The sequence below is a fragment of the Rasamsonia byssochlamydoides genome (assembly GCF_041956645.1).
Source record: "Rasamsonia byssochlamydoides strain NRRL 3658 unplaced genomic scaffold VTN77scaffold_95, whole genome shotgun sequence".
Taxonomy (NCBI): domain Eukaryota; kingdom Fungi; phylum Ascomycota; class Eurotiomycetes; order Eurotiales; family Trichocomaceae; genus Rasamsonia; species Rasamsonia byssochlamydoides.
This window is the reverse complement of record NW_027192478.1, coordinates 23,374-50,926: the sequence shown is the minus strand read 5'-3', so window position 1 is coordinate 50,926 and position 27,553 is coordinate 23,374. Positions and strand designations below refer to the sequence as shown.

General features: G+C 50.3%; 13 protein-coding genes across 13 annotated transcripts; 5 read left to right on the top strand and 8 right to left on the bottom strand.

The window, feature by feature from the left end:
• Window positions 1-200: 200 nt before the first annotated feature.
• On the bottom strand, window positions 201-2,189 carry VTN77DRAFT_9810 (uncharacterized protein; the record flags this gene model as incomplete). The annotated part of the gene is made up of 3 exons (XM_069426458.1): window positions 201-261; window positions 323-1,878; window positions 1,935-2,189. 3 exons carry the CDS (start codon window positions 2,187-2,189, stop codon window positions 201-203), a joined length of 1,872 nt encoding a protein of 623 aa, XP_069273635.1.
• Window positions 2,190-2,894: 705 nt separating this feature from the next.
• Window positions 2,895-3,684, top strand: VTN77DRAFT_9809 (uncharacterized protein; the record flags this gene model as incomplete). Its single annotated transcript, XM_069426456.1, has 5 exons — window positions 2,895-2,901; window positions 2,958-3,136; window positions 3,193-3,235; window positions 3,294-3,487; window positions 3,586-3,684. 5 exons carry the CDS (start codon window positions 2,895-2,897, stop codon window positions 3,682-3,684), a joined length of 522 nt encoding a protein of 173 aa, XP_069273634.1.
• Window positions 3,685-4,246: 562 nt separating this feature from the next.
• On the top strand, window positions 4,247-5,628 carry VTN77DRAFT_9808 (uncharacterized protein; the record flags this gene model as incomplete). Its single annotated transcript, XM_069426455.1, has 5 exons — window positions 4,247-4,259; window positions 4,322-4,389; window positions 4,446-4,455; window positions 4,526-4,612; window positions 4,685-5,628. The coding sequence occupies 5 exons, from the start codon at window positions 4,247-4,249 to the stop codon at window positions 5,626-5,628; spliced, it is 1,122 nt and encodes a 373-aa protein (XP_069273633.1).
• A 2,464-nt stretch (window positions 5,629-8,092) lies between these two features.
• Window positions 8,093-9,654, bottom strand: VTN77DRAFT_9807 (uncharacterized protein; the record flags this gene model as incomplete). Its single annotated transcript, XM_069426454.1, has 5 exons — window positions 8,093-8,683; window positions 8,750-9,023; window positions 9,116-9,404; window positions 9,499-9,517; window positions 9,580-9,654. The coding sequence occupies 5 exons, from the start codon at window positions 9,652-9,654 to the stop codon at window positions 8,093-8,095; spliced, it is 1,248 nt and encodes a 415-aa protein (XP_069273632.1).
• A 205-nt stretch (window positions 9,655-9,859) lies between these two features.
• Window positions 9,860-10,384, top strand: VTN77DRAFT_9806 (uncharacterized protein; the record flags this gene model as incomplete). Its single annotated transcript, XM_069426453.1, has 1 exon — window positions 9,860-10,384. The coding sequence occupies one exon, from the start codon at window positions 9,860-9,862 to the stop codon at window positions 10,382-10,384; it is 525 nt and encodes a 174-aa protein (XP_069273631.1).
• A 550-nt stretch (window positions 10,385-10,934) lies between these two features.
• VTN77DRAFT_9805 (uncharacterized protein) lies at window positions 10,935-12,280 on the bottom strand (the record flags this gene model as incomplete). Its single annotated transcript, XM_069426452.1, has 5 exons — window positions 10,935-11,300; window positions 11,362-11,764; window positions 11,817-11,989; window positions 12,048-12,154; window positions 12,223-12,280. 5 exons carry the CDS (start codon window positions 12,278-12,280, stop codon window positions 10,935-10,937), a joined length of 1,107 nt encoding a protein of 368 aa, XP_069273630.1.
• Window positions 12,281-12,650: 370 nt separating this feature from the next.
• Window positions 12,651-14,282, top strand: VTN77DRAFT_9804 (uncharacterized protein; the record flags this gene model as incomplete). Its single annotated transcript, XM_069426451.1, has 1 exon — window positions 12,651-14,282. One exon carries the CDS (start codon window positions 12,651-12,653, stop codon window positions 14,280-14,282), a length of 1,632 nt encoding a protein of 543 aa, XP_069273629.1.
• A 798-nt stretch (window positions 14,283-15,080) lies between these two features.
• On the bottom strand, window positions 15,081-15,597 carry VTN77DRAFT_9803 (uncharacterized protein; the record flags this gene model as incomplete). Its single annotated transcript, XM_069426450.1, has 2 exons — window positions 15,081-15,464; window positions 15,571-15,597. 2 exons carry the CDS (start codon window positions 15,595-15,597, stop codon window positions 15,081-15,083), a joined length of 411 nt encoding a protein of 136 aa, XP_069273628.1.
• A 365-nt stretch (window positions 15,598-15,962) lies between these two features.
• On the top strand, window positions 15,963-18,697 carry VTN77DRAFT_9802 (uncharacterized protein; the record flags this gene model as incomplete). Its single annotated transcript, XM_069426449.1, has 2 exons — window positions 15,963-17,394; window positions 17,448-18,697. The coding sequence occupies 2 exons, from the start codon at window positions 15,963-15,965 to the stop codon at window positions 18,695-18,697; spliced, it is 2,682 nt and encodes an 893-aa protein (XP_069273627.1).
• A 930-nt stretch (window positions 18,698-19,627) lies between these two features.
• Window positions 19,628-21,241, bottom strand: VTN77DRAFT_9801 (uncharacterized protein; the record flags this gene model as incomplete). Its single annotated transcript, XM_069426448.1, has 2 exons — window positions 19,628-21,166; window positions 21,227-21,241. The coding sequence occupies 2 exons, from the start codon at window positions 21,239-21,241 to the stop codon at window positions 19,628-19,630; spliced, it is 1,554 nt and encodes a 517-aa protein (XP_069273626.1).
• Window positions 21,242-21,699: 458 nt separating this feature from the next.
• Window positions 21,700-22,182, bottom strand: VTN77DRAFT_9800 (uncharacterized protein; the record flags this gene model as incomplete). The annotated part of the gene is made up of 1 exon (XM_069426447.1): window positions 21,700-22,182. One exon carries the CDS (start codon window positions 22,180-22,182, stop codon window positions 21,700-21,702), a length of 483 nt encoding a protein of 160 aa, XP_069273625.1.
• A 443-nt stretch (window positions 22,183-22,625) lies between these two features.
• Window positions 22,626-24,104, bottom strand: VTN77DRAFT_9799 (uncharacterized protein; the record flags this gene model as incomplete). The annotated part of the gene is made up of 1 exon (XM_069426444.1): window positions 22,626-24,104. One exon carries the CDS (start codon window positions 24,102-24,104, stop codon window positions 22,626-22,628), a length of 1,479 nt encoding a protein of 492 aa, XP_069273624.1.
• Window positions 24,105-24,717: 613 nt separating this feature from the next.
• Window positions 24,718-26,475, bottom strand: VTN77DRAFT_9798 (uncharacterized protein; the record flags this gene model as incomplete). The annotated part of the gene is made up of 1 exon (XM_069426443.1): window positions 24,718-26,475. The coding sequence occupies one exon, from the start codon at window positions 26,473-26,475 to the stop codon at window positions 24,718-24,720; it is 1,758 nt and encodes a 585-aa protein (XP_069273623.1).
• Between the last annotated feature and the right edge of the window lie 1,078 nt (window positions 26,476-27,553).

Genomic DNA, 27,553 nt, shown 5'->3' with positions numbered 1-27,553 from the left:
AAGAAAATGCAACGGGGAATTCTGAATCTGGATTCAAGAATAACCCAGAACCATGGTATTTCCTTATAGTATGTAGCAGCAGCAGCTATGATTGACGCCTAACCTAGCCCACCTGTCCAGTCCAGTCCGGCCTAGCTCAGAAGTCGAAAAGATATGACTGCCCCTGCTGATAAAATACCCCTTGAAGAACGCAGACCAAATCAAAGATCATCCTCAAGATACTTGTAGATAAATTTGAAGTCCGCCTTGCGCCGATTCATCCTAGAGAAGAGGAAATGTTAGACCGTCGTTTTGGATTGCTGCTACGCGATGGGTGACTTACCAGGTACTCTCGTAGTCAAAGAACCGATACGTCCCCTGCTCGAACTCCTCCGTGATCGTCTTTGGCTCCTCATGTCGCTGGAACCAGGTTTGGTATTGCTTGTGGAAGCGCCAACTCTGGTTCTTCAGCGACTTGGCAGCCAAATACTGCTGATAGGTCCCCTGTCGGTAATAGAAGATATAAAACAAGGTGTCGGTGTCAATCCTCCCCGTCTCGTAGAGGCGAGGGTCGTCGAAGATGGGTAGTGGCTCTTGAGGGTAGTAGAGAGGGGTGTTGTAGGGGTTCTGCGGCTTGTAATGGCGAGGTTTCTCTGCATCTCCAGGCTCTGGGCACGTGTTCAGCGATGCCGCCAAGAGTCTCTGGACGGAAGGCGAAGGCGTTGCGGACGAGGACGAAACCCGGCTCTTCGTCGCTTCGAAGGATTGTATCAAATCTTGCAGGCCAGGCGGTAAGTGGTAGATGGATTCATCTGCGGCCCCTTCTTCTTTGCCGGCAGCAGCTCCATTCGTCGCTTGTTGCTCCTTCGCGGCAGGAGTCTCACCCTTGTCTGCAGCTGGCGTCGACGGAGCAGGAGTAGTAGCATTCGGGGAGGCAGCTGCTGGAGCCGTGCTGACAGATGGAGCATTTTGACTCGGGGCGGGTGATTTGTTTCGCGCTTGATCCTCTACTACAGCAGCGGTCGCGGGTGCTGCCTTGGGGACCGGTTGCACGGATGTTACCCTTGGAGAAGCCGTTGAACCCGGTTTCGATACCGGCACAGCCGCTGTGATCGCAGGACTTGCGCCTGGTGGAGGGGGTAAGGGGGCAATGCCGACACCATTTCGGTCGCTTGCAGCGGCCGCGGCAGCAGCTGATGCGTATTTCAGCGTTTCTCCTGGCGGACGAGTTGGAGGAGGCGCCGGTTTCATAGTACTCGACGTCGCCGCTGAAGCAGTATTGGGGTGAAGAGTCGCAAGAACGGGGAGGGGAGATTTCATCTGCGTAGACGGTCGCCGTGGCCCTGAAGGATCGGCTTTCGCTTTTGTTCGTGCCTCCTCATCCTCCTGTATCGATTGTGTATCCTGTGATGATACCCGATCGTTGTCGTAGTTCATGCCGAATTGCGCCTCATCATCACCCAGATTGAGATCATCATAGAGAGTCTCATCTTCGCCAGAGTAATCCACATTGTGTCCGTCCTCCACGTAGTATTTTATGCTGTCCTTCAAGTCGAGGACCTGACTCGTCTCAACGTTGCCATTCTGCAGCGACCGTAATAGCAACTCCAATTTATTGACATGCCACTTATGTCGTTCGGATATCCGGGCGATGTCGGCCAGCCGATTGGTTTTGGTGACGTCTTTCTTGCCCTTTTTCAACGATGCTTGCAGAGACTCCTCCTCGGCTTCCATGGCCTCGATCTTCTGCTGCAGCTCGTCGACCATATTCGACAAGAACTCGCAGGCCTCGGCTTTCTCCTTCTCCTTGGGATCCAGTCGAGATGCTGCCGACAGGCCCTCCTTGGAATATGCTTTGGTTTTCATCTCCTTTTCGACGGCTTTGAACTGTTCCATACACTGTTCCCCATGTTAGCGGAATCCACGGACGTAAAGCGGGATATCCAGGCACGCACTGTTTCAATCGCTCTCCGCTGCTCGAGCAGCGGTGCCTTGTCTTTGACCTCATTTCCAGCCGCCCACGATTTGATCTGATCTCGGAATCGCTGGAGCTTCTTGATCTCGCGTTTGAGGTTCTCCTCAAGTTTGTCGCGTTGCGCAGTATTCGAGGTCGTCTTGATCTTCTCGTATATGCCCTCAAAGGTCGCGATGCCTTCGGCGACCTTCTTAAAGGTCTTATCGATCTCCTGCTGCGTCTTTCGCGATGTCATAGTGGCGGTTCACATGTACCGTCGAGTCTCGAGAACGGACTGAGACGACGGAAAGGAGGCAATATCGACGTTCCGGCGACTTGTGCGACTAAACTTCTCAAGAAGGAGAGCGTTCCTACGCGTCTGGAAGATTCACGGCGTTCTTCCAGACGGTGTTGTTTACGTGTTTCGTCAAAATAATATGATCTTTGAGCTCGTGGTGGTTGAAGCCTTGCTCTTAAAATGCCAAGCTGCAGGTGGGTGGCGCGAGACCAATCAGAGTCTCGCTCACAGCTCTACCCGAGATCCGGTTGAAGATGAACATCCAGAACTGCCTCCATTATCCCGTTACCCCTCTCTGAAATCTTGCACACATCTCCAACTAAATTGGCTTCAATTTGTTTGCAGTGACAATTGATGCCATGATCAATCAGTCTCTACTATCGTGATTGCTGCGGTGCTCTTATGCACAGTGCCGTTACTGTGGTATGCCTTCCCAGAAGAGTAACACTAGTGCACGCGATCAATATCCTGTCACCAGAAAAAAAATCCAACAGCTAAGAAGCAGTTGTCATGACACTCTTTTTTATCCGAATAGAAAAATCTGATATGTCCATGAGGGTGGCCATTGCAGCATTACATCGCTGCTTATCATTCTATTGCTGACTGTTTGTGCTGACTAGAGAAACTCACGATCAATACCCCCCTCTCAAAAGGTGTCTGACAATGAAAGGTATGCATGCCGTCGATATCTCAATGCAATCTGTCTCTTACATACAGCTTTCCTAGCCATCCTCCAGCGGGTCACATCGGCCTCCGTCACCGTCGATAAGCAGCTGGTCTCGTCGATCGGGCGAGGGATTCTCGTTTTAGCCGCAGTAGGCAAGGAGGATACGGAGAAAGATGCCGATTCTCTTGCCGCAAAGATCTTGAAGGCGAAATTATGGCCAGACGATGCCGGTGCATCGGTGAGTCGACGGCTACGCAGAAGTCTCTGGCCGCTGAGACTCTAATAGCGTGGCAGTGGAAAAAGAATGTGCAGGATATTCAGGGCGAAGTCCTCTGCGGTGCGTTGCAATCGTTCTGGTTGAGCCTCGAAATTCGCGCTAAACGGTCTTACTCTAGTCTCCCAGTTTACTCTTTACGGTCAGATCAAGAAAGGCAACAAGCCTGACTTCCATAGTGCCGCTGACGTGGAAACCGCGCGCAAACTGTACGACTACTTCTACCAGCGGGTGCGCGAGCTCTACGCCCCGGAAAAGGTGATGAATGGCGTCTTTCAGGCTATGATGGAGGTTGAGCTGAAGAACGATGGACCGGTGAGTGTTGATTACCGCAGTGAAGACTCGGCAGTAGGGACTCTTCGCTCTCCGTCGAGTCGCCATTCTGTAAGCCTCTGCTAACCACAGTCCTTCAGGTCACTATCGAGATCAGCACGGATCTCCCAAAGTCACAGAATAAATCTTCGGGGCAAGACAAGGGCAAGCAAGGACAACAGGATGGCGAAGCGGAATGACGCCAGCATCATAGTTACGCTCGCAGCGTCTGTGTTGGACATTTTATTCTTTCTTCTTGTCTCTTTACGCATGTACAGGTCAATCTATAGACTGTATTCTTGTATATAGAGGGCAATAACATAGAATTTCAACCTGACTGGACCACTCAGTGCACTCACAGTAGCTTGTGGCGGTAGGTAAATGACAGATCCAATAGCAAACGGCCAACTTCTTCAAGCCCTGCCACCCAGGTGGGGCACAACATCTATTGATGGCCCTCAGTGCATCGATGGCAAATGGATTAGTTCGCGACTTTGCTGTGTTCAGAGCGTTCTGGCTCTTTGGTGGGCCTGTGGCTTTAAGTTTAGCGGGGCATTACCGCCTGGGCTCATGCAGCGTGAAGGAACGCGCCGAATGGAAGCTTCCTGAACATCGATCCATAGAGAACATTTCACAGAGGCCGCCCTGCCTGTTCTTCTCACTTCTTCCTCTCCCCTCAGTCAATTCTTACTCACTCTCATAGCTCCTGACCTTCACTCTCCTGCCTTTTGCCTGTCGAAAACTCCATTCTTCGCGTTCACCATGGCTGACAAGGGTATGTCGCTTTGCTCCACCCAAACTGGCGGGGTTCGTGAACTAATCGGAGCTCTCTTGCAGGTCGCTCGCGCGTTTTCCTTGAGATCCAAATCGGCAAAAAGAAAGAGGGCCGCATTGTCCTCGAATTGGTATGTCGTGTCTCGAAATAAATTATGTTTTATGACGTTCTACTAATTGTTTCTAGTTCAATGACAGTATGCAGTACCCCAGACTACCCCGCACGATCCAGCCTGGCCAGATTTTGACTGATCTTGCCTGCGACAGTTGTTCCCAAGACCGCCGAAAACTTCCGTGCTCTGTGCACGGGTGAGAAGGGTGTCGGAAAGTCTGGAAAGCCATTGAGCTACAAAGGCATGCTTTTTCTCCTTTTCTAGACCAAAGAGTAAAGAGAGTAAAGAGTCAGCTGTTAACCTGTCATCACAGGGTCCATCTTCCACCGAGTGATCAAGCAGTTCATGATTCAGGGTGGTGACTTTACTGCCTTCAATGGTACCGGTGGAGAGTCCATCTACGGTGAGAAGTTCGAGGATGAGAACTTTGACCTCAAGCACGACCGTCCCTTCCTGCTGTCTATGGCCAACTCCGGCCCCGGCACCAACGGCAGCCAATTCTTCATCACCACCGTCGAGACCCCCCACCTTGATGGCAAGCACGTCGTCTTTGGTCAAGTGATCAACGGCAAGAGCCTGGTGCGCAAGATCGAGAACATGCCCACTCAGGCTGACAAGCCGACCGTCGATGTGACCATCGTGGACTGCGGTGAATTGAAAGGCGAAGACTACGAGAACGCGGACAAGAAGGTCGTGGACAGCACTGGCGACGCTTACGAAGACTACCCCGCTGACTACGAGGGAGAATTGAATGCCCAATTGGTTTTCAAGATTGCTTCGGAACTCAAGGAGCTCGGTAACAAGGCCTTCAAGGGTGGCGACGCCCAGCTCGGTCTCGAGAAGTACCAGAAGGGTCTCCGCTATCTGAACGAATTCCCTGAACCGGAAGAGAAGGACGACAAGGAGCTCGATGGCCAGATGAAGGCTCTCCGCTTCACCTTGCACTCTAACTCCGCCCTTCTTGCGAACAAAGTTGGTCAGTTCAAGGATGGCAAGACCTGGGCCACATACGCTCTGGACACCGCCGCGGCGGCGAACGCAAAGGATGCCGACAAGGCCAAGGCCTACTACCGTCGCGCCATCGCCCTGGTTGGTCTGAAGGAGGAAGACGAGGCTCTCAAGGACCTGGCTGAAGCCCAGAATCTCGCGCCCGGCGACGCAGCTATCACCAACGAGATTGCCAAGGTCAAGAAGATCATACAGGAGGCGGAGAGGAAGGAGAAGGCCGCGATCAAGAAATTCTTCTCTTCGGAATAGACGTTGTTGGTTTCCTATCCCGCATTATTACCTGCATCTCTCAACTATTTCTTCCTGCATTTCGACTCTCTGTAGTCATCATGTCTAAACAGTTGTATTGGCATCATTGCTATTGTTATTAGGAGCGTGGAGAATGGCGCATAGTCTTCGAACTCACAAAACCCTTTGAAGTTGCTTCATATTCATACATGATACATACATACATACATTTCTTCTCGTACTCCTTCTGATCTAGACACTAGACTTGCTACATACTAACTAGAGTAAATAAATATTACTCTGTTAGCTTCTGTTAATTGTTTTCAATCCAGCATCGAAGTGAATGCGTAATTCCACTTGATGTAAAGTATTCCAGTGATTGCTACTACGGAGGAATCCACCGCTAGCTGTCAGCGCCCAGGAGTCCTAGGTGGTAGTGATCTATGTATCTCACCCGTGCAGCAAGCAAGTACCCGAAACAAACAAAGGAGATGGAAACCGGTCGCCCACCATGGTTTTTTTTTGGCATAAAAATCAACCTGTTTTCTCATCTTCTTCATCTTTTCTATACAATACAATCACTGTTTCTTCATGTCATACTAGGAGTTCTAATCAAAACTCAGTTATTTCATTGTATTGGTAGGCACAATGGAAGAATCCACCACTAGCAATCGCAATAATAAGCAAATAAGCCATGGAGGCCCTGTAGGTAGATTAGATATAGGTCCGTCAGGTCCATGACCGCTATTAGCGAGAGGAAAGTTGTTGTAAGTTCTTAAAACTAGAACCTACCGTAATTCAGAAATTGAGAAGACGTATATATATATACATATGTTTCTACGCCGTTGCAGTATAATCCAGTCTGCGAGTAGTATAATACTTACTTTCTTAGTCTCGATTCTTCGTCCTCCATCGTCGTCTATTCTATTTTGTAGCCTCTACTCTACTCACTCACTCACTCGCAGGCTCTTCTCTGAAAGAAAGCATAAGGGTAAGACTGTTAGCAGCACTAACTGCCCCCTTGGGAAAAAAAAATCACAACCACCACCCCCCCCCCCCCCCCCCCCCCCCCCCCATGCTCAGTTCATTTTAATTCAACATCATCTTATATGATCGCTTGAAGACTCTTAATTCTTCCGCTTGGGGCTCATGAACAAGCGGTCAGAGGACGCGTTTTCAAGCTTGAAAAAAAAAAGATCACCTCCTTCCAAATTCAGTTCATTTCAGTTCATTTCTTCTCCCCCTCCTCCTTGACCTTATCAGTCCTCATGTTCGACATTCTCACCACTCTCATCACTCTTACGGCTCCTTCCATCCATCCTCACTTCCCCCTCCCCTTCCCACATAACCAGGCTATTTTTTTTTTCGATTAGCTAGCGCCATGTATATTTTGCCCTTCTCATTCATTCAGATCATGGAAGTTTCTCAACAGGGGGGTTAGGTTAGTCTGCACGCTGTCAATTACTAGACTGTAATATTAATAATTAAAGTAAGTACCTAAGAAAATGGTGAAGTTGTGGAAGAAGATGAGACTGTCTCAAGGAAACATGCAGTACATACTTTATCAGCAATCGACTGACTCCACTCCACATCTCTTGCCTCCTTGATAATACAAGTGATCAGAGCAGAAAAGCAGATAACTTATGATGCTAACCAGAAGGAAGAAAAAAATGATGAATCCATGCTGGAGGTGCCTAGAGACCAGAGTCTGGCCAGTTAGTTCACCACACAGAACAGGGTATGGGAGAGTAAGAAAATGAATGGGAGAGTGAGCGACTGCCTTCATGTTGGAAATTGATGTGAAATGCCATATCAGAACTGTAGAAGTGGTAACATTGTAAGTAGGAAAGTGTATGGAAGCTCAATAATTCTCTTTGCTGTGAACCGCTGGCTATGTATGTACTGTACAGTTCGAACGAAAATCCTTGCGCGAGGAAGGAAAGAAAGAAGAAACAACAGACACGCGTGAGATTGGAAGATACCTAATACTAATAATTTGTCAAATAAACAAAGAAAAAACACACTAAAAATCACTTTTGTCCGCTACATGGTCAGGGTAGGGTCTCTGCCAGAAAGTACCAATATAAAGGCAAAGAGGTAATGGGGAGAGATATTAGGGGTTTTATGGAGTTTTGTGGACGAGGAGCAGTGCACTTATGGGTATACTGTATTCGCTTGATAGAAAGTGACTGTCTTGGTAGATAATTCACTCATGGAACAAGCTTAAACGGCTCACTTCGCTAGTATAGGCTTGGAGGGATAAAGAAAGGCCACACTATGGCACTCCCTATAGGCTTTGCTATATCGCTTTCTACAGTATATGCCTTGCCATAGCGCTCCCTATGTGAGGGTGGTATACTTAGGCATACCCATACTGTTTACACACTTGTAAAACCAAAACTAAGGGGAAACTATTGCATTGGTCTGTACATTACATAAACACGAAACCCATAGGCAGTTTTCGAAGGGGATAAGGAATTGATAGCTACTGTTGCATCCTGTCACTCGTAAACGCACAGCTGCCCATATCCATCTTCACCGGCTTGACTTCCGGCCGGATATCAAAGTCAAAAATGTCCATCGGCAGGCCCAGCGTCGTGCACGCATTGGGGATGTCCACGATGCCGGCGATGTGGCCCTGGATCGGGGCGCAGCTGAGTAGCAGATAGATCTGGTAGTCGTTGTAGCCGTACCGGCGGAGGTACTCGATGGCCCGGAGACAAGTCTGGCGGTAGGCGACGGTCGCATCGAGGTAGTGCTGCTTGCCGTGCTCGTCGACCGAGAAGCCCTCAAAGGTGAGATACCGGCCCGGACCGAAGTGTGGCTCCACGGGCCCAGGGAGGTAGATGGGGGATTTGAGGCCCATCTGCGTCATGCCGTCTTTGATCACGGTGAACTTGATCGTGATGATGCCCGCCATCTCGATGGCGCCGCAGAAGGAGATCTCGCCGTCTCCCTCGGAGAAGTGCAGGTCTCCGACGGAGAATTTTGCACCGGGAACATGGACGGGCAAGTAGACTTTGCTACCTCTAGATAAATTCTTAATGTCACAGTTGCCCCCGTGTTCAGGGCGTCCCTAGAATTTTAAATACATTGTTAGCCGTAGGAGTTCTCAGAAAACGGGTGCGATGTTTTGTCGTACCGGGATGGTTCTCGCTCCCTCTCGAGCCACCTTTTCTTTGATTTCTTCACTGGCACCGCCAGCATGGGCATTCTTTGGCTCAGGCGGCTTTGCAACATCGCGATCGAGGGTGTTGGCGCTGATCAATTCACTCTCTCGTCGATTCCACTCCGCGAGAATCTCGGCGGAGGGAGCACATCCGAGAATACCTGGGTGGATAAGGCCCGGGAATCGCACGTGAGGGATGTGTCGAGAGGAGCAAAAGATGCCCTCAAAGTCCCAAATGGCCTTTGCACTGTGAAACAGAGGTCAGAACGATCCAAGCTCGTTACCGCCAGTCTCTAAGTATTTTATGCTTGTTGGATATTAAAAAAGATCGACACGTACGCCTCCGGGTAAATATCGTCAAGAAACCCTCCGCCATTCTTCTTATCGAAAACGCCGGTGAACCCCCATGGCTGGTCCTGGAAAGGTTGCACATCTTGAATCTCGACGAGCAAGACATCGCCTGGCTCAGCGGTCTCGATGTGGAACGGCCCCGAGAGGTAGTGTACCCTGGTGAGATCGACATTCTTGACATCGTCGGCAGAGTCGTTGTTCTTAATCTGTCCGCCTGTCCAGTCGAAGCACTCGATCTTGACCACCTCGTTGTTGGCGATAGTAGCGACGGCAGGAACTGAGACAAATTTATGAGATTAGATTCATGGTTAAAGGAAAATCTTCACATCGAGGATGAATAAAATAAAGCTTTCTCGGGCAGAGAGACATACTATCCGGATGCCATCGATTCTGATCATCATTATCAGCAATCGGGTCCTTCTTCAAATTATTATTATATTTGTAATACCCACATGAAATCCTGTCTGCTCCCAAGCGGGTTTACTAAAGTCGCACTTCACAACCGTACGTATCTCCTTGACACCCATGCTGCGATACACGTTTCTTCGAGATCAAGGGCAGCAGGTTGGTATCGTATCTGTTTGACGATATGTATTTCGTCTGGAGAAGAGCTAGAAGGGACCGCTTAGTCGAGAACCAGTAAACTCGCCAGACTGACAGAGGCTGTGGGCTCTTCGAAGCTGGTGATCACACCCTTTTGTCAAGCATCCGAGTACAAGGAGGAGGAGGAGAATGAGGAGAAACGCATTGTCCCTCCCCTCTTTCGCCCATCCGTTATCTATCATGATTACCCCGCATGTTCAGCTAGGAGGGTTATGCTTCCGACACAGGAGGGGAGTGACCATGGCTGGTCGGTATTGTTACGCGCCATGCAGTAAGCGGGCAGCTTATCTCGCCTATCAGCGGGATCTGCTCTCTTATCTCGGAGGGAACGGGTCCAGGGGCTGCCATATCTGGGAGGTCACTTTGCTCCATAGATATGATGGGAAAATATTTGTAAAGTTATTATATTATTATATTATATCCAGGCGCTCCGAGGAATTAATTTTCCGGTGGAAATCAATCTCTCTGAGATTTCCCTCACCTCTGGATCGACCATCATTAGGTAATCCATGCCCGCTGATAGCTAATTTCCCTTTTAGGAAAGAAGGCATCCACGGGCAATGCGTGAAGCATGCGACTCATCAACAAACAGAAGCAGATAAAAAAGGGGAAAAGAGTAGAAGAAGGAAAGTCAAAAAGGAAAGAAAAAAATAAAGGAAAAAGACAAAAAGCTCACACCCCACTGAGTCTTCGCAAGTTTCTCAGTTGAGGTGCTACGAAAACTTCCGTTACTCTGGCAAGCCAGTGGGGGTTTTACTCCCAAATCCCCCTTCGATCGCCAGATTAATACTGACGAGAGGGGGATTCGAACCCGAGACCTGCACCTAGTAGGGAGACGCGTGTCTCACGAACTAGGCCACGCCCCAGGTTCTTGTTGACAGGGGAACAGTGAAAGTGATATTTCAGTCGAAAGGCGGTAAGGGGGAGGGTCTCCTACCAACTCTGTCTGCCAAGGTGATCCACTTTCTTTGTTTCGAAGGATAGAATCAATGCTTGGGAGCTAGCCTGGAGGGATCCATCGACTCTTTCAGTTCCTTTACAAATTACCTGTCAAGGAAGAGACCTTCCATTGAGGACTATCGATATGATTAAGACTGTATACACAATACGAAGCAGGCTACAACTAAAGACGTGAAAAGCAATGTGAGTTCTAAACTTGAGGTTTCATTCTGATGATTATGCCCCCGACTTTGGTTTTACCTTTCTATGAAAACTTCCTCCCTGGACTCGGAATCGTTTCCTCCTTGCCAGTTTTGGGCTCACTTATTTTGATGTTGAACTGGTCGAGGTCATCCAGTGACAACTGCAAGAACCGATGCTTATTTTTCCATGCCACTTGACTCTCAGCAAAACCCTCACTGTATGCAGGTGGTGGTGGCGGGTCTGTGATCTTCGTGATGAGATATGCAGTCGATGCTTGCGCAATCCCATACATCAGAACGCCAATGAATGGCGTCTTGATGACAATGGTAAAGCCGAATGCGAAACCAAAAAGGACGCCCTCGCGGTCCAGGAACCATTTTCGTTTCTGCTCTTTGGTGAAGCGAATGCGACAGAAATAGGGCTCGAGCTGCAAGAAAACTGAATTAGCACTAGCGATGGAAACCGCAACGAACGGAAGATTGACTTACTAGCTCCCGCATCAAGCTCCGTGAGGCGAAATAACAATGCAGGAAGACAACCAGAACCTCCTTCGGTAATATAAGCCCAGATCCAAAGATAACCGCTGCTGGAACGGTTCCCACTGCCTTCTTGAATGTGTAGAAGCTCATTGCAGGCATGACTAGTCGTCCAACAACAGGAACCAGCGAAAGCACATATAAGCCCAGCCACAATGAGACCCTGCGTGCGTATCGATTCACGAAAGCCTTCAGAGCCTGTGGAAATGGCCTGGATGGCTTGGATGGCTCCGGACGGCTCTTGGTGGAGTACATGACAAGATTGGGGTAGTACATCGCTCGAAGGTCGCTGGGATCTTCCGATTCATGCTTTTGAACGTAGGTCAAGTCCACCCATTTCAGAGACTCCATGAAGCTGCAGCGATCAGCCAGGCGTCAGACACGACAGACAGCTTGGAATCTCATACATTTCATCGAGCGTTGGAGTGATATATCGCATCAGAGTCATCAGCAGGAATGGAACCTGGAGCACGGAGTTTGAGACGAAGTTCAGTCCTCCTATGACCTTATCGTCCCAGGTGGCATGGTCAAGATCGGAAACCCAGGAAGCAACCCAGATGAGGAATTTAATTGCAAGGATCTATGTTGACTTTCTCATCAGGAAATCATCAAGATATGATCACGACGAAGAGACCCACAGGAACTTGGACGATTAAATGAATGACAATGCCCACAGCCACAGCAAGTACTGCCTGGCGAAAATGCTTGTGCTTAAACAGCTCAGGATTGCGGAGCGCTCGAAGGGCTGGTCAGAAGCATATCAGTAAGTCCTCATGCTAATTTAGGTCATGCAGTCGGGAGATTCTAACGCACTTCCCACGACTGTGAGCTGCGCTCCACGCAGAATGGCATTGGGCTCGAAATTGGACATGATGAACCACAGGAGCGAGTGACAGGAGAGATCTCAGGCTTTAGGAAACGAAAGTATTTCAATGGCCATTAATGGAAGTTGCACACACGACTGAGACAACGAACAGATGCAAATCATACAGACAAGACAAACCTGTCAAATGGTTCGCGCTGTGTCACGCGGATTCTCGGCGCGACGTCATGTGCCCCGACCCCCGGCCTGCCTGAGGCGGCCAACTGGAAAAAACCCCCGCGGCGGGCTCCAATAGGTTCACAACTCACATTTCATTGTTATCTACCAGTCGCTCCTTTGACCGTAATAATATGCTGTTTATCCATTTTTAATCTGCCAGTGGCTTAATCGATGCACTCCTTCCTTCTCTCCCTCAACAATGTCCTCACCCTCTGATACGGGGGCTCAACTGCCAATTCGCCGGTCCGCGACCGTGCCTACGAGATTGATCCCGCAAAATACAGGCTCAAACGGAGCTTCCAATCCCTCACATACTGACGACGAACTCCTATTTTTTCACCCTTCTGCCAAAATCGTTCATTTTGCTCCACAGACTCCTCCAGATCAGCCCCTATCAAACCCATCATCCGCCGACTTCGACTATCCTGTTGATACTATAGAGACGCTTCCTTGGCGATCGCCGACGGAGAGGACTGTTGCCATCGGCCGTCTGAGGCTTGAAAAGGTTCCCGGCTCGACAGTCTTCCTCAAGTGCGGAACTGTCGTCAAAGCGATATTGAAGAATTCGCAATGTTGGTGCGTTGACGGACAGTCGACGTTCGTCTTGCGGATCCGCGCCCTGACCTACTACCGCATTGAACTGCCGAATCAGACGGAAGAGGATGCGCAACGAGTGGCACAACTGAAAGATGCTTTGTCGCGCGTCCTTCGCTACGAAGTCACACCTTGCCCGTTTCAAAGAGGTTTCAGCGTCGAGATACCTGTGGAAGCCAGGACTCCGAAGAAAAAGAAGGCTTGGCGGCCGAAAGAAAGGAGAGAAAGTGCCCCCACGATTCCAGCGGCGCCGCCAAAATGGCTTGGTGAGAATGATCTTAAGAGAACAGCGGAGCGGCCACGGACTGCGGGCTACTCTGGGAATGCAACAGATGACAGTGGATCGACTGTGAAGGAGGTCGAGTCTGACATTCAGCCATCTGCGCCGATTGACATTGCATATCAACCCCGATCGCCAACGCAGTCTGTGACAGAACAACAGTCTGTAAACGATTTGCTTGCAAGATTCCAGCCCATACCAGAATCAGACAATGAGGCGGAGGCAACTCTCTCTTCCAGTGGAGAATCTTTCCACTCGTTCAGGGCTCCTGTGTCTCCGCTTCCACCGTCTCCTCCTCCCTCAATTGCTCCATCATCACCACCTCGCGACCCAAAACCCACCGAGATATTGTATTCCCGTCAACGCGCCCATCGCTACAGCAGAGAAATCTCAGAAATAACTATTACCCCAGAATTTACATCTTCAGCTACACAGACGACTCCAACTCTAACCAGGAGAAGTTCAAAGGCCCACACAACTGATGAGTCTGAAGACATCTCACCCTTAACTTCGCCCTCGCTGCGCTCTCTTCCACAGTCAGATGTCGTAGCAACCGCAGTAAGCGCGGTAGACGGGGTGCCTGATCTCAGCAACACTAACACAGCGGCTCTCCGGCTGAAAGCCCTCAGGAAACGTGAGCTCTCTCCTATGCCCCCTCCCTCTACGTTGACCTATCCAGCGCCAAGAGACTCGGGGAAACCTTTGGCGGCCTCCATCTTTGAGAAGACTTGTTCTCTCGTCCTTGTGCCGCCGCTCCAGCTTTTATTGTTGCTCATTCACATCGCGGCACGGATCGCGGCTGGCCCCACGGTGCAGTCCGCTGCTTCAGACTCTAGTCCAAAGCTTGGGCCCAGCCTGATTGACGATGGACGGGGTGAGGACGACTTCGGAGTGCCTACCACGCCGAAGGCATCTTTCACACCCGGCCAGTTCCGTCGAGATGAAGCAGAAGACTGAGTAAGCCATCTGCCATGCCCCCTCCACTCGTTTGAAAACATTTCGGTCTTATACCCTGTATCTCATCATGACTACTTGTTTCACTACCCTTCGATTCCCTCGTTCAAGCGCAACGTGTCTGGCACACGAACACAATTTTGAAGATACCGATTTTAATTACCCGTCATATTGTACTGTTGTACACTTTACATGTCTCGGTTGGTGTGGACTTGTCATCGTTCCGGGTTTCTTTCTCTTCTTGGCATGTATCACATTTAGGTCTCTTCTTCTTTTCTTCTCTTTTTCGTCTCAGGCACATCAAGATGATTTTTCGCAATCCTTCCTTCATGGCAATGACGTCTGAGCAGCTGAAGTTTTTTGTATGTACATAAATATACCGTCGAAACGAACCTTAATTTAGTACTCTTTCTATAAGCGACCTCAAGAGTGTTTATCTATCAAGGATCCTCTATTCTCAGTCAAATCGAGGTATATCCTCCCCTCTGTCTTCACATAGACGAATATTTTTGTAAACAAAGATAAAAGCCTTTCCCCCCTTGGATGAAAATAAAGAGAAAAAAAAAAACGCCGCGAACTCCAACCGATGCATGAATGGACCAGATGAATCACTCATAAAAACAGAAAGAGACCTTCTCGCGACGTGCCGCTTGTCGCTCTTCCGCCCACCGACTCGTCTCGTCCGATCATATTTCCAGCAATAATCTATACAAGTTCCTCTCGAAACAGACCCAAACAAGACCAATCCAAATCGAATAAAATCGAATCGAATCGAGTCAAATCGAGTCAAATCGAATCGGCTCAGGACTTGACAACCTTCCCACCCTGCGCCTTCCCCTTCGCCTTCCCCTTCTTCCTATCGCGCTTCTTGAGACCCACCATGCCAGCCTTACACACCTCCGCGTAGCGCGCATAGAACGCTTCGAGGTCGTTTGGCGCGACAATGGTGGAGATCTTTACTTTGGCAGCTTTAGCCTTGGAGGAATCGCCGCCGCTTTTCGGGTTTGGGTTGCTGGTCTTCCCGTCTGTGGCGCGGATGAGGATGGAGCCTGGTACGAAGGAAGAGCCTTCTTCTGTCGAGGAAGAGTTGGAAGGTGACGATGACAGCCGTTTCTGGCTGAGGTACACTGATCCGCGAGATTTCTGGGAGACGGTGGAGAGGAGGGTGGAGAGAGACGAGAAGAACTGTATGCGCCAGAAGGAATTGAGTTAGCGGGAGCAGTACAAATATAAGGCAAGGGAGCAGGATCAATAAAATAGGAGTTTCAAGCTGTGAGAGTAGCTGACTTACCTCGTCATTACTCAGATGCGGCGCCATAGGTATGTACTTGACGGCCGCAGGATAGATTGATAGATCGAGTGTGCGACTGACTTATCGCTTGTGCGCCGAACTTCAGAACAGGGTTGAACGCGCGACTCCGAATATAAAACCAGAAGAAGAGTTATCTTCAAAATAGTCGACCTGCAAGAAAGAGGCTTCCACACTGTAAAGTCAAGACGTGGCGTGCAGAGCGCACATGTCTGCTAGTTACTACTTAGCGGGGAAGAAAGTGATTGGAGCTCGGACCACCCGCTCTCTCTTCCGCCTCCGCTCCGCAAAAGTTTCGGCGGGCATAATAATTAAAAAAAGTGACCGCAGAGGTTTGGTCTTCATGATACAGCGCTTGTTTTGTTCTAGACGCCATGCCACGCCCAAAACACAATACGACCACTCTGCCCAGGCAGCTGCGCGAGGAGCTAGGCCTGCCCGATAATTTCGGCGCGCGAAAACGGAAGCAAAATAATGGTCCCGCAGCGCGCAAAGAGCGTCGCAAAACTGAGAGGAAGGAAAAGAAAGCTATTACACGGAAACCGATAAATCGGAGAAATTCCAGAGAGGATGACGATGACGACGACAATGATTCGGAAGCGCTGATCGATTCCGGTCTCAGCTCCGACGAACAAGAACAAGAAAGAGAAAAAGAGGCTCCGCGAAAACCGAAATCAATCCTGAAGAAGACGAAGACGAAGAAGCCTGCGGTCGACGACGACGCAAACTCCGAACCCAAACCAGCTCGCAAGATTCCGAAATCTGTCCAAGAGAAACTAGCAGAAGACGACGCCGAGATTGCCGCCTTGGAGAAAAAACTCGGAATCAGAGGCCGCAAAAAGCTGCCCAAAGTTTTCGAGGAAGAAGGTCTGGCTGAAATTTTGGGTGAACTAGCTGGCGATTCGGAGGAGGAGAGCAGAAAACGGAAGAGAGAAGGTGACGAATGGTTGCAGAGGAAGAGGAGGAAGGCGCAAGGTCTGCCAGAGGAAAGTGATGAGGATGAGGATGATGATGACGAGCTTGGAAGCGAAGATGACCTCTTGGCTGGTTTGGACGACAGCGAGGAGGATGACATGGACATGGACGATATCGATGAGGACGAAGAAGAAGAAGACGAAAGTGAGGGCGAAAGCGAAGAGGACGAGTTTGCTGGCTTCGATGACGAGGAAGAAGATGATGAAGAAGAGGAAGAAGAAGAAAAGAAAGAGCAGAAAAAGGAGAAAGACCAGCTAAAAAAAGTCCGCGAAAATCCCTATGTGGCCCCCGTAGCGGACAGCGAGCGCCGTCAGACCAAATACGTTCCTCCGTCCCTTCGCGCAGCCTCCGGTACGGACTCAGAGTCAGAAAACCAGATCCGCCTGCGCCGGCAAGCCCAAGGGTTGCTAAACAAGCTGTCGGAGGCGAATCTCATCTCGATCCTGGGAGAAGTGGAGAAACTGTACCGCGAATACCCACGACAGAATGTTACGTCGACATTAGCAACCTTGCTATTCGGTCTTGTCTGCGACCGATCCGCCTTGCAGGATACGTTCATCATCCTGCATGCTGGTTTCATCGCCGCAATATACAAGATCATCGGCATGGATTTCGGTGCTGAGATCATCCAGCGGCTGGTGGAGACGTTTGACAAGTCCGGTGACGAGAGAGGCGCTTTCGAAGGAAAGGAGCCTATCAATCTGATGTCGCTCCTGTCTCAGCTGTACAATTTTCACGTCATCGGGAGCAATCTCGTGTTTGACTACATTCGTCTGTTCCTGCAGGAGATCACGGAGGCGAATACCGAGTTTCTGCTTAAGATCATCAGAAGTATGCCAGAAGTTCCTTGCTTTTCTGTTTTTCCTGTTCTAACGACTGTACAGATTCGGGCCCCCAATTACGACAAGACGATCCTTCCGCGCTGAAGGACATTGTCCTCTTAATCCAGCCTGCCGTAGCACGAGTCGGAGAAGCCGCGCTATCCGTCCGCACCAAGTTCATGATCGAAACCATAACCGACCTCAAGAACAACCGCATGAAAACAGGAGTTGCAGCATCGAGCCTTGCGTCCGAACACATCACCAAGATGCGCAAGATCCTCGGCTCGCTGAACACGCGCAACATCCGCGCCACCGAGCCGATCCGGATCTCACGGGCAGATATCCACAACTCCGCAAAGAAAGGGAAGTGGTGGCTAGTCGGCGCAAGCTGGAAAGACGACCCGCTAGAAGCAGCGCGTCAAGAGCTGGCCTCTGTCGGTGTCTCTTCAACGGCTGCTCCTGATGCTGCCACTGCCGTTGAGGATAGCGACGGCGAACCAGACCTCGTCAACATCGCCAAAGCGCACCGCATGAACACGGACGTGCGCCGCGCCATCTTCGTCGCCATCATGTCGGCAACGGACTACCGCGACGCGCACGTCCGGCTGCTGAAGCTGCACCTGAAGCGCAACCAGGAATACGAAATCCCGCGCGTCGTGGTGCACTGCGCGATGGAAGAAGAGGCGCACAACCCTTACTACACGCTGATTGCGCGCCGGCTCTGCGGCGAAATGGGCCGACGGATCAAGATGGCCTTTATGTTCACGCTGTGGGACGTGTTCAAGCGGATGGGCGAGCGGGGGGATCTAGACGACGACGACGACAGCGACTTCAACGGGTTCGAAGACGATGATGACAGTAACAAAAAGCTGACAACCAAGTCCATCGTCAACCTGGCCAAGATGTACGGCACGCTCATCGCAGACGGATCGCTTACCCTCGCCATCCTCAAGAACCTGAACTTTGCCTACCTGCAGCCGAAAACGGGCATGTTCGTCGAAATCCTCATCATCACTATCTTCCAGCAGTCGCAGTCGCAAGCAACTAAGAAGAAGAAACAGAAAGAGAAGAAAAAGCAGGACAAGTCGCAAGACGACCCCGCATCTGGCGACGTTGACGAGCGAGTCGAGAACCATCTAAACAGAATATTCGACCAAACGCACGACGTCGCGCCGCAGATCGTCAAGGGGCTGATATACTTCCTCCGCAAGGTCGTGGCCAAGACGGACATTGTCGAGTCAGCAAAAGACCGCAAGCTGGTCAAGTGGGGGTGTCGGGTGGCTGTTGATGCGTTGAAGGGGGCTCCTGAGTGATGTAAACTGTTCTTTCTTTCTCTTACTCTTCTGCTGCTGCTGCTTGCTTTTCTGTGATGCCGCATATACTTACCGACCGACTGACCTCTCTGATCAGCCTAGTAGTATACTGGCTGGATGTCCTGCATATACATCTGCATATGCGTATACTATACACGTGTATATCTATCATGGTGTTAGTTGCTTGCTACCCACGTCGCTGTACTTTGCATATTTTCGCGAGATTTGTTTAGGTACATAGTTATCCTGCATCAAACGGGTGTACTGTAGATGTGTTTGTTTACAAAAAAGAGGAGGGAGGGAATGAAATCATAGCTATAGAATAAATGATTCAGATTACAAAAAGATTATATATATATATTTTAATGAGTTGTATCTCATCATTACTTCTTAGTTCTATATACTACCCATTGTAGCAAGAATTGCTATACCGCACTACACTACACTATGCTGCCCTGTCATATACTATACTATACTAATATATATATTGTACCAAGTCATTATTTTCCTCTTTAAGGAGGATAGTGTTAGGGCAGGGCACTACGGTGCATGTTTCCGGGGGTTAGGCAGTTATTATTGCATCGAACGGGTGCTCTGTAGATGTGTATACAACAAAAAAAAGAGGGAAGGGAATGATAACTACATCTACATAAATTATTTTATTTTATACGGAAAAGGATCCACATGGTTCTCGAGTTTTCATCTTGTTGTCATCTAATTGTACGCAATACGTGTAATAACTATTAGACTGCACTATCGTGTACTGTACATAGTTACAGTTACATGGTATAGGCAAAATCATCTTTCCCTCTTTAAGGAAGCTCATGTCGGAATATCAAGCTCATCAATATGCATTATCACATCAATCACCATGTACATACATAGATGGTCTTCAAATGTCATCGCCTTCTTGTTTTTAGGGTTCGTTCATCACGTCTTAACGAGCAAATCCCACTCCGCAGCAACGAGCCATTTCTCCGTCTCCTTATCCTTACCAGGAGTAATCGTCGAGCTTTGTTGATTATCATTTCCTGGAGAGAGCGCATTCAAGGCAGCGCTCTCATTATCCAGAATGACCTGAGAAGCGGTATGGTGGTGGTCTGTCTGACCCTGACCCTGGAGAAATTCTTTATCTAAATCAATCTCCCATGTGAGGCCACGACTGACACCGATCACATCGCCGCTCTTCAAAGTAGTGGCGAAGGTGGAAGGGCTAGAAGATGAAGAAGGGGGATTATTATTCTGTACAGCGCGTTGATGGGAAGTAGGGGCTCCAAGAAGGAGGATGTTCCTTGAGAGTCTCTCTGATTGCAACGTTCCTTCAGGATCCTGTTTAGAATCAATCAGATGTGCTCGTGTCAAGATCATCGGGCCGGAACTGAGCATGCTGTGGCTGCACGAGTCCACCCTGGCAGTAAAAAGATATCTGCTAGCAGATTGCGTGTTATGAGGACGCTGCTGCTGCTGCTGCTGCTGCTCTCGTTTCATTCCCATTTCTAGGATCCAGCTACGCACTTCCGCAGCCAGTCCTCCAGGTAAATAGTTCGGCGACACCGCGCGCGGTCTCCCCCGTCGGTGCAGCCTGTGAGAGGTGGGTGAAAAGAGGGCTGGCGGAGGACTTCCATCAGCATCGGGAGATGGTGATCGAGGAAGGATAAAATTCGGCCTTTTCCTCTGCTGCAGGGAAGATGGAGTATCTGCCGTCGCGGACGGCGTGCTGGAGCCCGTCTGTAGTGAGTGACTGGCAGAGAAGACGAAACGTGGATGGCTCCGAAACGGAGTTTTCGTGCTGCTGCTAGGAGGCATAGGAGTCTGCATTCGAGCGGCGGTCTTCTGACTAAAAGGCGCAGGAGTCTCAGTCGCTGTTGCGCCCTGATCTGTTGGGCGAGGATCTGAGAACGGCGAAGATGAGCCCTGCCGACCTTCAGCGGCAGACGGTGATGGCGGTCCAGAGGACGATGACGAGCAGATAGAGTCTGCCCGTGACGCACGGGGACGGAGCTGCTGCTGCTGCACTTCATCATCATCCGACACCAACGATGAGACCCGACGTCTCTTGCTTCGGTCCGGTGTAGGAGGAAACAAGACATCAAACTGTGCATCAATGTCCGTTTCGACGTCTACCTTCTGGAGGCTTCTCCTATTAGCGCTTCTCGACGGGTGATTCTCGTCATCTTCCGAGTCCTCAATGGTATCCTTTCTGCGAGGCACCGGTCCGGACCCAGCTATCCGATGCGCAAACGGAGAGGACGACTCGTCCTGATCACTCCCGTCGATCTCATCATTGTCGTTCCCTTGATCGGAACCGAAAATAAACCGAGGAGTCGCCGCAAATTGACTCCGCGAGTTAGCGCGGACAGGAGTGTGGAAAGCCAGCCCTGGACCCCGCCGCGTGGTTGACCGAGAGGCAGAGGCGGAGGCGGAGGCCGCGTCGCGACGCTGGGAGGGCACGCGGAACGGCGACGGAGTCTGTCAGGGAAAGTCAGTGACGAGGGACGACTGGTGTAATTCGACAGGTTGTCAGCTTACTCCTAAAGGGGGCATTCCGCGCGCGCATCTTATCCATTGCGTCAGGCTCAGTTGTGGAAGGGATATGTATCTGTAATTCCCATAAATTGATTCCCTGCCAAGAGAGGTAAATAAATGACCGATGTCAGCGGGGAAACACTCACCGCCTTCTTCATGCCCGGCAGAATCCCACCGCCTCTATGAAGTCCATCGATTCTGCAGCCTGCTGGGCAACATAAAGATCAACACAGCATTGTACCCCCCAACAGAACCTTGGGCCCCTAGCTTAAGAGGTAACATGCTCTGCGTGTTATGCTGAGGGTCCCGAGTTCGAGACGCACCGTCGTCAGTAAAATCCCTGCCTGTAAATTTACAGGAGAAACAGGGGTTTTCGTAGCACCTCAACTGAGAAACTTGCGAAGACTCAGTGGGGTGTGAGCTTTTTAATGTCGTTAATTTTTTTGTTTACTTTTTTTTTATTTTTATTTGCTTCTTTACTTTTTAATGTTCTCATTTTCTCGCTCTGTATTTCTTGCTGTAACCCAGGCAAGTCTATTCTTCTCAGAGCCTGGAGGCTTCTGTAAGGCAATTCGACGAGAATATCCTCTTCTCTTAAGGGCTAGGGCTAAGCACCCTTCCTTAACCCCTAGATCTAAGGCTTCGATAATCTTCTTATATGACATCCGTCGATTCTCCTCAGAAGCACAGATAAAGGCCTCAACCTCATCCATCTGAGCTTCACTAAGCTGGCTCCTCCGGCCCTGGGGCTTCTTAGGGGTTGGTTCCTTAATAGAGCAAGCATATTGGACCTGCCTCATTGAGAGCCCTAGGTAGGAAGCAATTTGCTTGTAGGTGTAGCCAAGATCTCGCATAAGGTGAATACGGATCCGTTCATCACGGGTAGTCCATCTCTTCTGGGTAGTAGGTTCGGCGGGGTCTGGAGGATCCGGGGGGTTCGAGAGGTCTGGGGTGTTCATATCTATATAGAATAATAGTTAGTCAGACAGTCAGTCAGTCAGGTAGGTAGGTAGGGAGGGAGGTTTCTAGGTACTTAGGTAGACGCGTAGTAAGGAGCGTTGAATTTTGTCACGTGCTATGCTAGTCATATCTGGTATAGCCCGAACTAGTTGACTGACCCACCGAACATACCTCCAGGAGTACTCCGTACACAATGCTAAACGCTTCTTTCCTAAACAGGAAGTCCAAAGCAACATGCTCAGGTCTTAACTAGATGAGCCCAACCAAGACCAAGAACACATAAAATTCCAAAGTCTTCACAGCACAATACACATCGATATGTCCTAATCGAAAAGACTTCATACTCATGGACAAATATATAAAATATTTCCAAAATCTTGGTGGATTCACAACAAAATCATAAGACATCACGTGATAAATCATATCCCATCTCTGAAGCCTGCTAGAGCTCATGATATGGATATAGGAATGGGTCATATTCCGGCTGATAGCGGCCAGGTAGCCTGTCCCAGTAACTTTTGCCCCCCGACGAAGGCTTATCCTTACACTGAGGATGGTCATGGTCCTCCACCGTCCCTGCTGGCCAAATAGGGATGAAGCAGACCTCATTCCAGTCGCATTTCTCGGGGCATTCTTTCCAGACCGTCCACGACAGATAGTCGATGAGACCCTCCAGACGCTCAATGATCGTGTTATAGTCCTCTTCCCACAGAGCCGTTAGCAATGTCGCACAGATCGTGTGGGAGACCGCAGTGACGGCACGAGCGGCGAGGGTGTTGTTAGGTAAACTGGCCGGGAGAAATTGTGTCGTGCAGCGATCAATCTCAAGCGTCGTATTTCTCGAATCGAAATCAATAAACGGACGCAGGGCCCGTTCGATCTCAAAACGGAGCTCTCTCGTCGACGAGAGCTTGCCGGAAACAAAGTATTTCAAGTCGCGCGCATAGCGCTCGACAATCATGTCCGTGATCGCTTGCCAGTTGGCCGAGTCCTCGAAAGGATCATGCGTCAGGACCAGATTGCGGAGGTCTCGCTTCATCGGATCCAGAGAGTCAGCCGGCAGATGGGCCAGGCGAGGCAGCTTTCCTTCGTCCGGGAACAGATCGACATCGTAGTCGTAGGCAGTGACGAAGTGATCGTAATTGAGTCTGACACGACCTCCCCCAATGCCATCGAACCGCGATGCAATCACTTTGTAGAGTCTAAACAAGTCGTTCTTGGTACCACCCGGCAGAAGGGGCCCATCTCTGGGATCATAAGGCTTCGCACGGACGACATGGAGGGTCCTCAGATCTCGAGCAAAATTACACAAGATGATCTCGAATCCGGACTCCATGCGGATCAGACCGTCAATTCGGTCAATCCAGTCTTCCTGGAAGAGCTTACAGGCTAGCTCAGCCCGTTCTGCATCCTGATGCGGCCGAGTGATGCTGTCATTGAACAGGATACGGTCCTGGGTGTCCAGAGTCCCCATGCCTGTCTTGGCAGCAGAAAGGCCATCGACATACAGGAGACGCAGGTCTTTGGCTGCAGCATACGTATGGAGCCAGCCCTCTTTATTTTCGGCATCCCCATGCAACGGCATCTGGGGCGTCTGTCGCACTCCCTCCCCTGATTGCGGAGGAGTCCAGCTGCTGGTAAAGAACAAAGCATGTTCCGGTTCAAAGGCAAGCCAGTTGATGCCCGTGACCGGCCCTGGATCGTGCGAGCCATGGTAGAGCAGGGTGTCTTTGGGCACTGTGGCCAAGAAGAACGACATGCCGTTGTGGTTCCACGAGGAGCCCCATTGTCTCATGGAGGAGTGGATGGCGTTGAATATATGATTGGCATAGCGGAGGGGAGACTGGAGAGTCGTAGGGGACGTGCTCGCAGTCTCCACAAGAGCGAGAGCGGCAACGGCGAGACGGAAGGAAAAGACCATGTCGGGTTATATATACAAAACGTGATCTAAGATCCCCGACGATCTGAAAATCCTACATATTCTAGACAGAGGAGTTGGGATTGAAACTACTCCGTAGTTGTCTGTTGATCTTTTATCAAGAGTTGCGTACTACGCATGGGCCGCGGCGGCTGTGGGGCGGCATCGACGATCCTCCAGTTAGTGGAGCGTCTAGTCCAATTCTAACCTGAATGCTCTATTTCTTCATCTTAATTGTGCATTCAATTTGCGTATGAGTATAATAATCCATCTGTTGGCGGGATACACCTACCTCAAATTCACCGACGTTGGTATCATGCCCCCCCCCCCCCCCTCCTTTTTTTTTTTGGCGAATCGCAACACCTTCGTAAATCTCACAGGACAGATGAAGTGAGTGATAAATTAAATCTGGTCCTATATAGAATTTTAAGATCTCAACTTTTCTGCAAAAACAGTTTTCATAACTCTTGATGACGGAGGAAACAAAAAAAAGAACGCCAAAATTTTATAGAATACGACCGCAAAAAAAAAAACTAACTTCTTTGTAAAGATCCATCCAATTGGTCCTACAATAAGCATGTAAATAAACTGGGAATACCATCCCCCCAATGGCTACCTACAACTCCCCCTCCTCCTCCAACGAATACGGCTCCACCTCCGCAACCATCGTCCTCGCCGGAATCGTCACGCAGATGGGGAACCCGCCATAGTCAGGGTCCGGGCCAGGCATCATCGCGAACCGACCGGAGCGAGTCTCATCGCCATTCAATCTGCGCAGAGTCCGCAGTTCCGTCTTACCGTCGGGGCCTCTGATAGGCTCCTTTTCGAGGAAGTTGAGGATACCCGTGAAGATGGATTTGGTGTTCAGGGAGCGGAATACCGCTTGGAAACCGTATCCGATCAGGATGAATCGGGGAGGCTCGGATGGGGTCTCGGAGTTGATATGGATGATCATGCCGGCGCCGGCGCCGGGATGGCCGAATACGAAGCAGCGCTCGATGCGCACCTCGTAGCTGCCAAAGGTGGCGGTGATGGGAGGTGATGGGTCAGGTCGCTGCTTGCCGTCTGATGACGGTGGAGGAAGCTCGTCGAAGAAAAAGCCCAGACTGGAACCCGGTCGACGCTGTGCGTCAAGAATGATGTCTGATACGGAAGATAGAAGGCCGTATGTGGTGGTGAATGGATTGCTGACTCCAAGCGTGTCGATCCCAAACGGCGACGTGCCCAGCGCCTGAAACGAACCGAGGGCAGCCCAGACTCGACGAGCGCCGTACTCATCGCGCCGTTGCTCGGGGATAAAGAGGGGCTGGTTTCGGTGTCGGTACTGACGACACGAGGCCACATAATCATTGAGGTAGATATCTGGCGCAATCAAGTCGAGATTGGGCGCAAACTTCATCCAGATATCCAACACGTTGGTGACACCGCCGCCAGAAGGGTAGTCTCCTGGGTCACCGCCGCCTCCAGCAATGGCCGGGAAGTCGTTCTCACCGTCTTTACCCACATAGTTCAGCCAGACGTTGGTGTACAACGGGATCGGGTATGCCGCTTTACCCGCGGCAGCAACCTGGTCCAGATATTTCGCATAGTGGTAGGCCATGAAAAGCTCGTCCGTGTGCTTGCTCTTGCCAAAGGCCGCCTCCCACGATTTGGACTTCCACTCTGCCTCCGGAGATTTGATATACTTGGTGAAATGTTCCAGATTTTCTTTTAGATCTTCATGGAGACTGTCATGCTCTTCTTCAAGGAACGATATGAGTTCGGCGGGAACGTCCTCTGCGAATCGCTTGTTTGCCGCAGCGCTCCGATTGCGAGAGTCGCCCAGCAAGCCTGTCTCATTCTCGACTTGCACCATGATGACAGTCGAATGGTCACCATCCACCTGCTTGAGATGCTTGAGGAGCTCTCCGAACGCTCTCGCATCACATTTCTGGGCCTCAGTGTGGAAGATGGACAAGACGTCTGCCGTCTGCAGCTTGTTGCTGTCATCACTGTCTGCAGCTTTGATATGCATGCGCGGAAACCGCTTATAGTCCGTCTTGACCCATCGCGGGACATAGGTCGACAGGCCGTTCTTAAAGGACCCAAACCAGAGGAGTATCAGGTGGAGACCGTGCGATCGCGCGTCGTGAATGATCTGGTCCAGTTCGGAGAAATCGAACTGGCCCTCGACCGGCTCGATCGATTCCCAGCAGACGCAGCCCAGGACGGTGTTGACATGCATGTCCGCGATCTTCTGCCAGACCGTCCGCATGTAGGCGGCCGAAGTCATGGAGGAGTTTTGCAGCTCCGCGCCCAAGATGAGGAAGGGTTTCCCCTTGACGAGGAGCTGATGGCTGACGGCATTTTTCTCGAGGCGAGGGATTTGTGACATAGTGTCTTTATGAATACATCATGGGATCGGGAAATCTATTGCAGTCGGCAAAGAGATGGATTTTTGATGGCGAACCATAATCTTTTTGCCAACCGGGGGTATTTATACAATTCTGGTGAGATTCCCGACTTAGCATGCAAGTGCATGCATGCAAGGTGCTCACCCCGCCATCTCATAATATCTTGACCGCGACCGAATTATCATAAACCACGCAGGCAGTCCCACAACAACGCCTACGATGTCATCTCATTCCGACAAAGGAGAACCGGGAATCAACAGATCTGATTCGATCAAAGACCGGCCATTCCCACGTGCATTGAGAGTAATTTTCTTCGGAGAGTCAACTGACTCCTGAATATACTCCATAGAAGACATCGGCTTTGTACCGCCGGAACTTAAACGGAATGGACATAGTTCGCAAAAGTGGACCGAGAGCTGGAGCTGCTAACCAATACCTATTCCATGTCATCGCTGCTTCCATCGTTCTGTGTCTTTGCAGTGCGAGGATAATGCGGAGCGTCAATCAAAATGAACGTTTTTGCGGGGGACCAACCTTGCCAGCACCGGGAATGACAGATGCCTATTGGCGATAAGCCGGAGATTGTAGACAAAAACAATTAGCCCCGGAAGACCGTTTTGCGGATCCTCCAATTCTAAAAGTTCTGGGACCATAGGGAGGTCGCCGAATGCTCGTTTTCTGGGGTGGAGGCTGAGGCAAATTTCGTGGAGCTTCGGTCCGGGGTATGGTCTACTCGGTTAATTTATCGGTGTGTACTGTACAGTGCTTCAAACTCGCGCAGAGTATCCTGATTTGGCTGGCAATGCCGATATATATAGTGGATTGCCATGTATTATTCACCTTGCCGACAAACCAAATATCGCAAACATCACCGGCTTGGATGCCACCCCGGCCTTGACTTGCGCCCTGAACGAAGCTTCATGAAACAGCGAGTGAGGCTTATCGTGAATATAATGAAAGTACAAGTCTAGAAGTTCGCGACAGACATCCAATGGAACTGTGGTCTCTTGGTCGTCGTTGGTCTTGCCGGCCGTCGATGACGGGAGTAGGATGGAGACG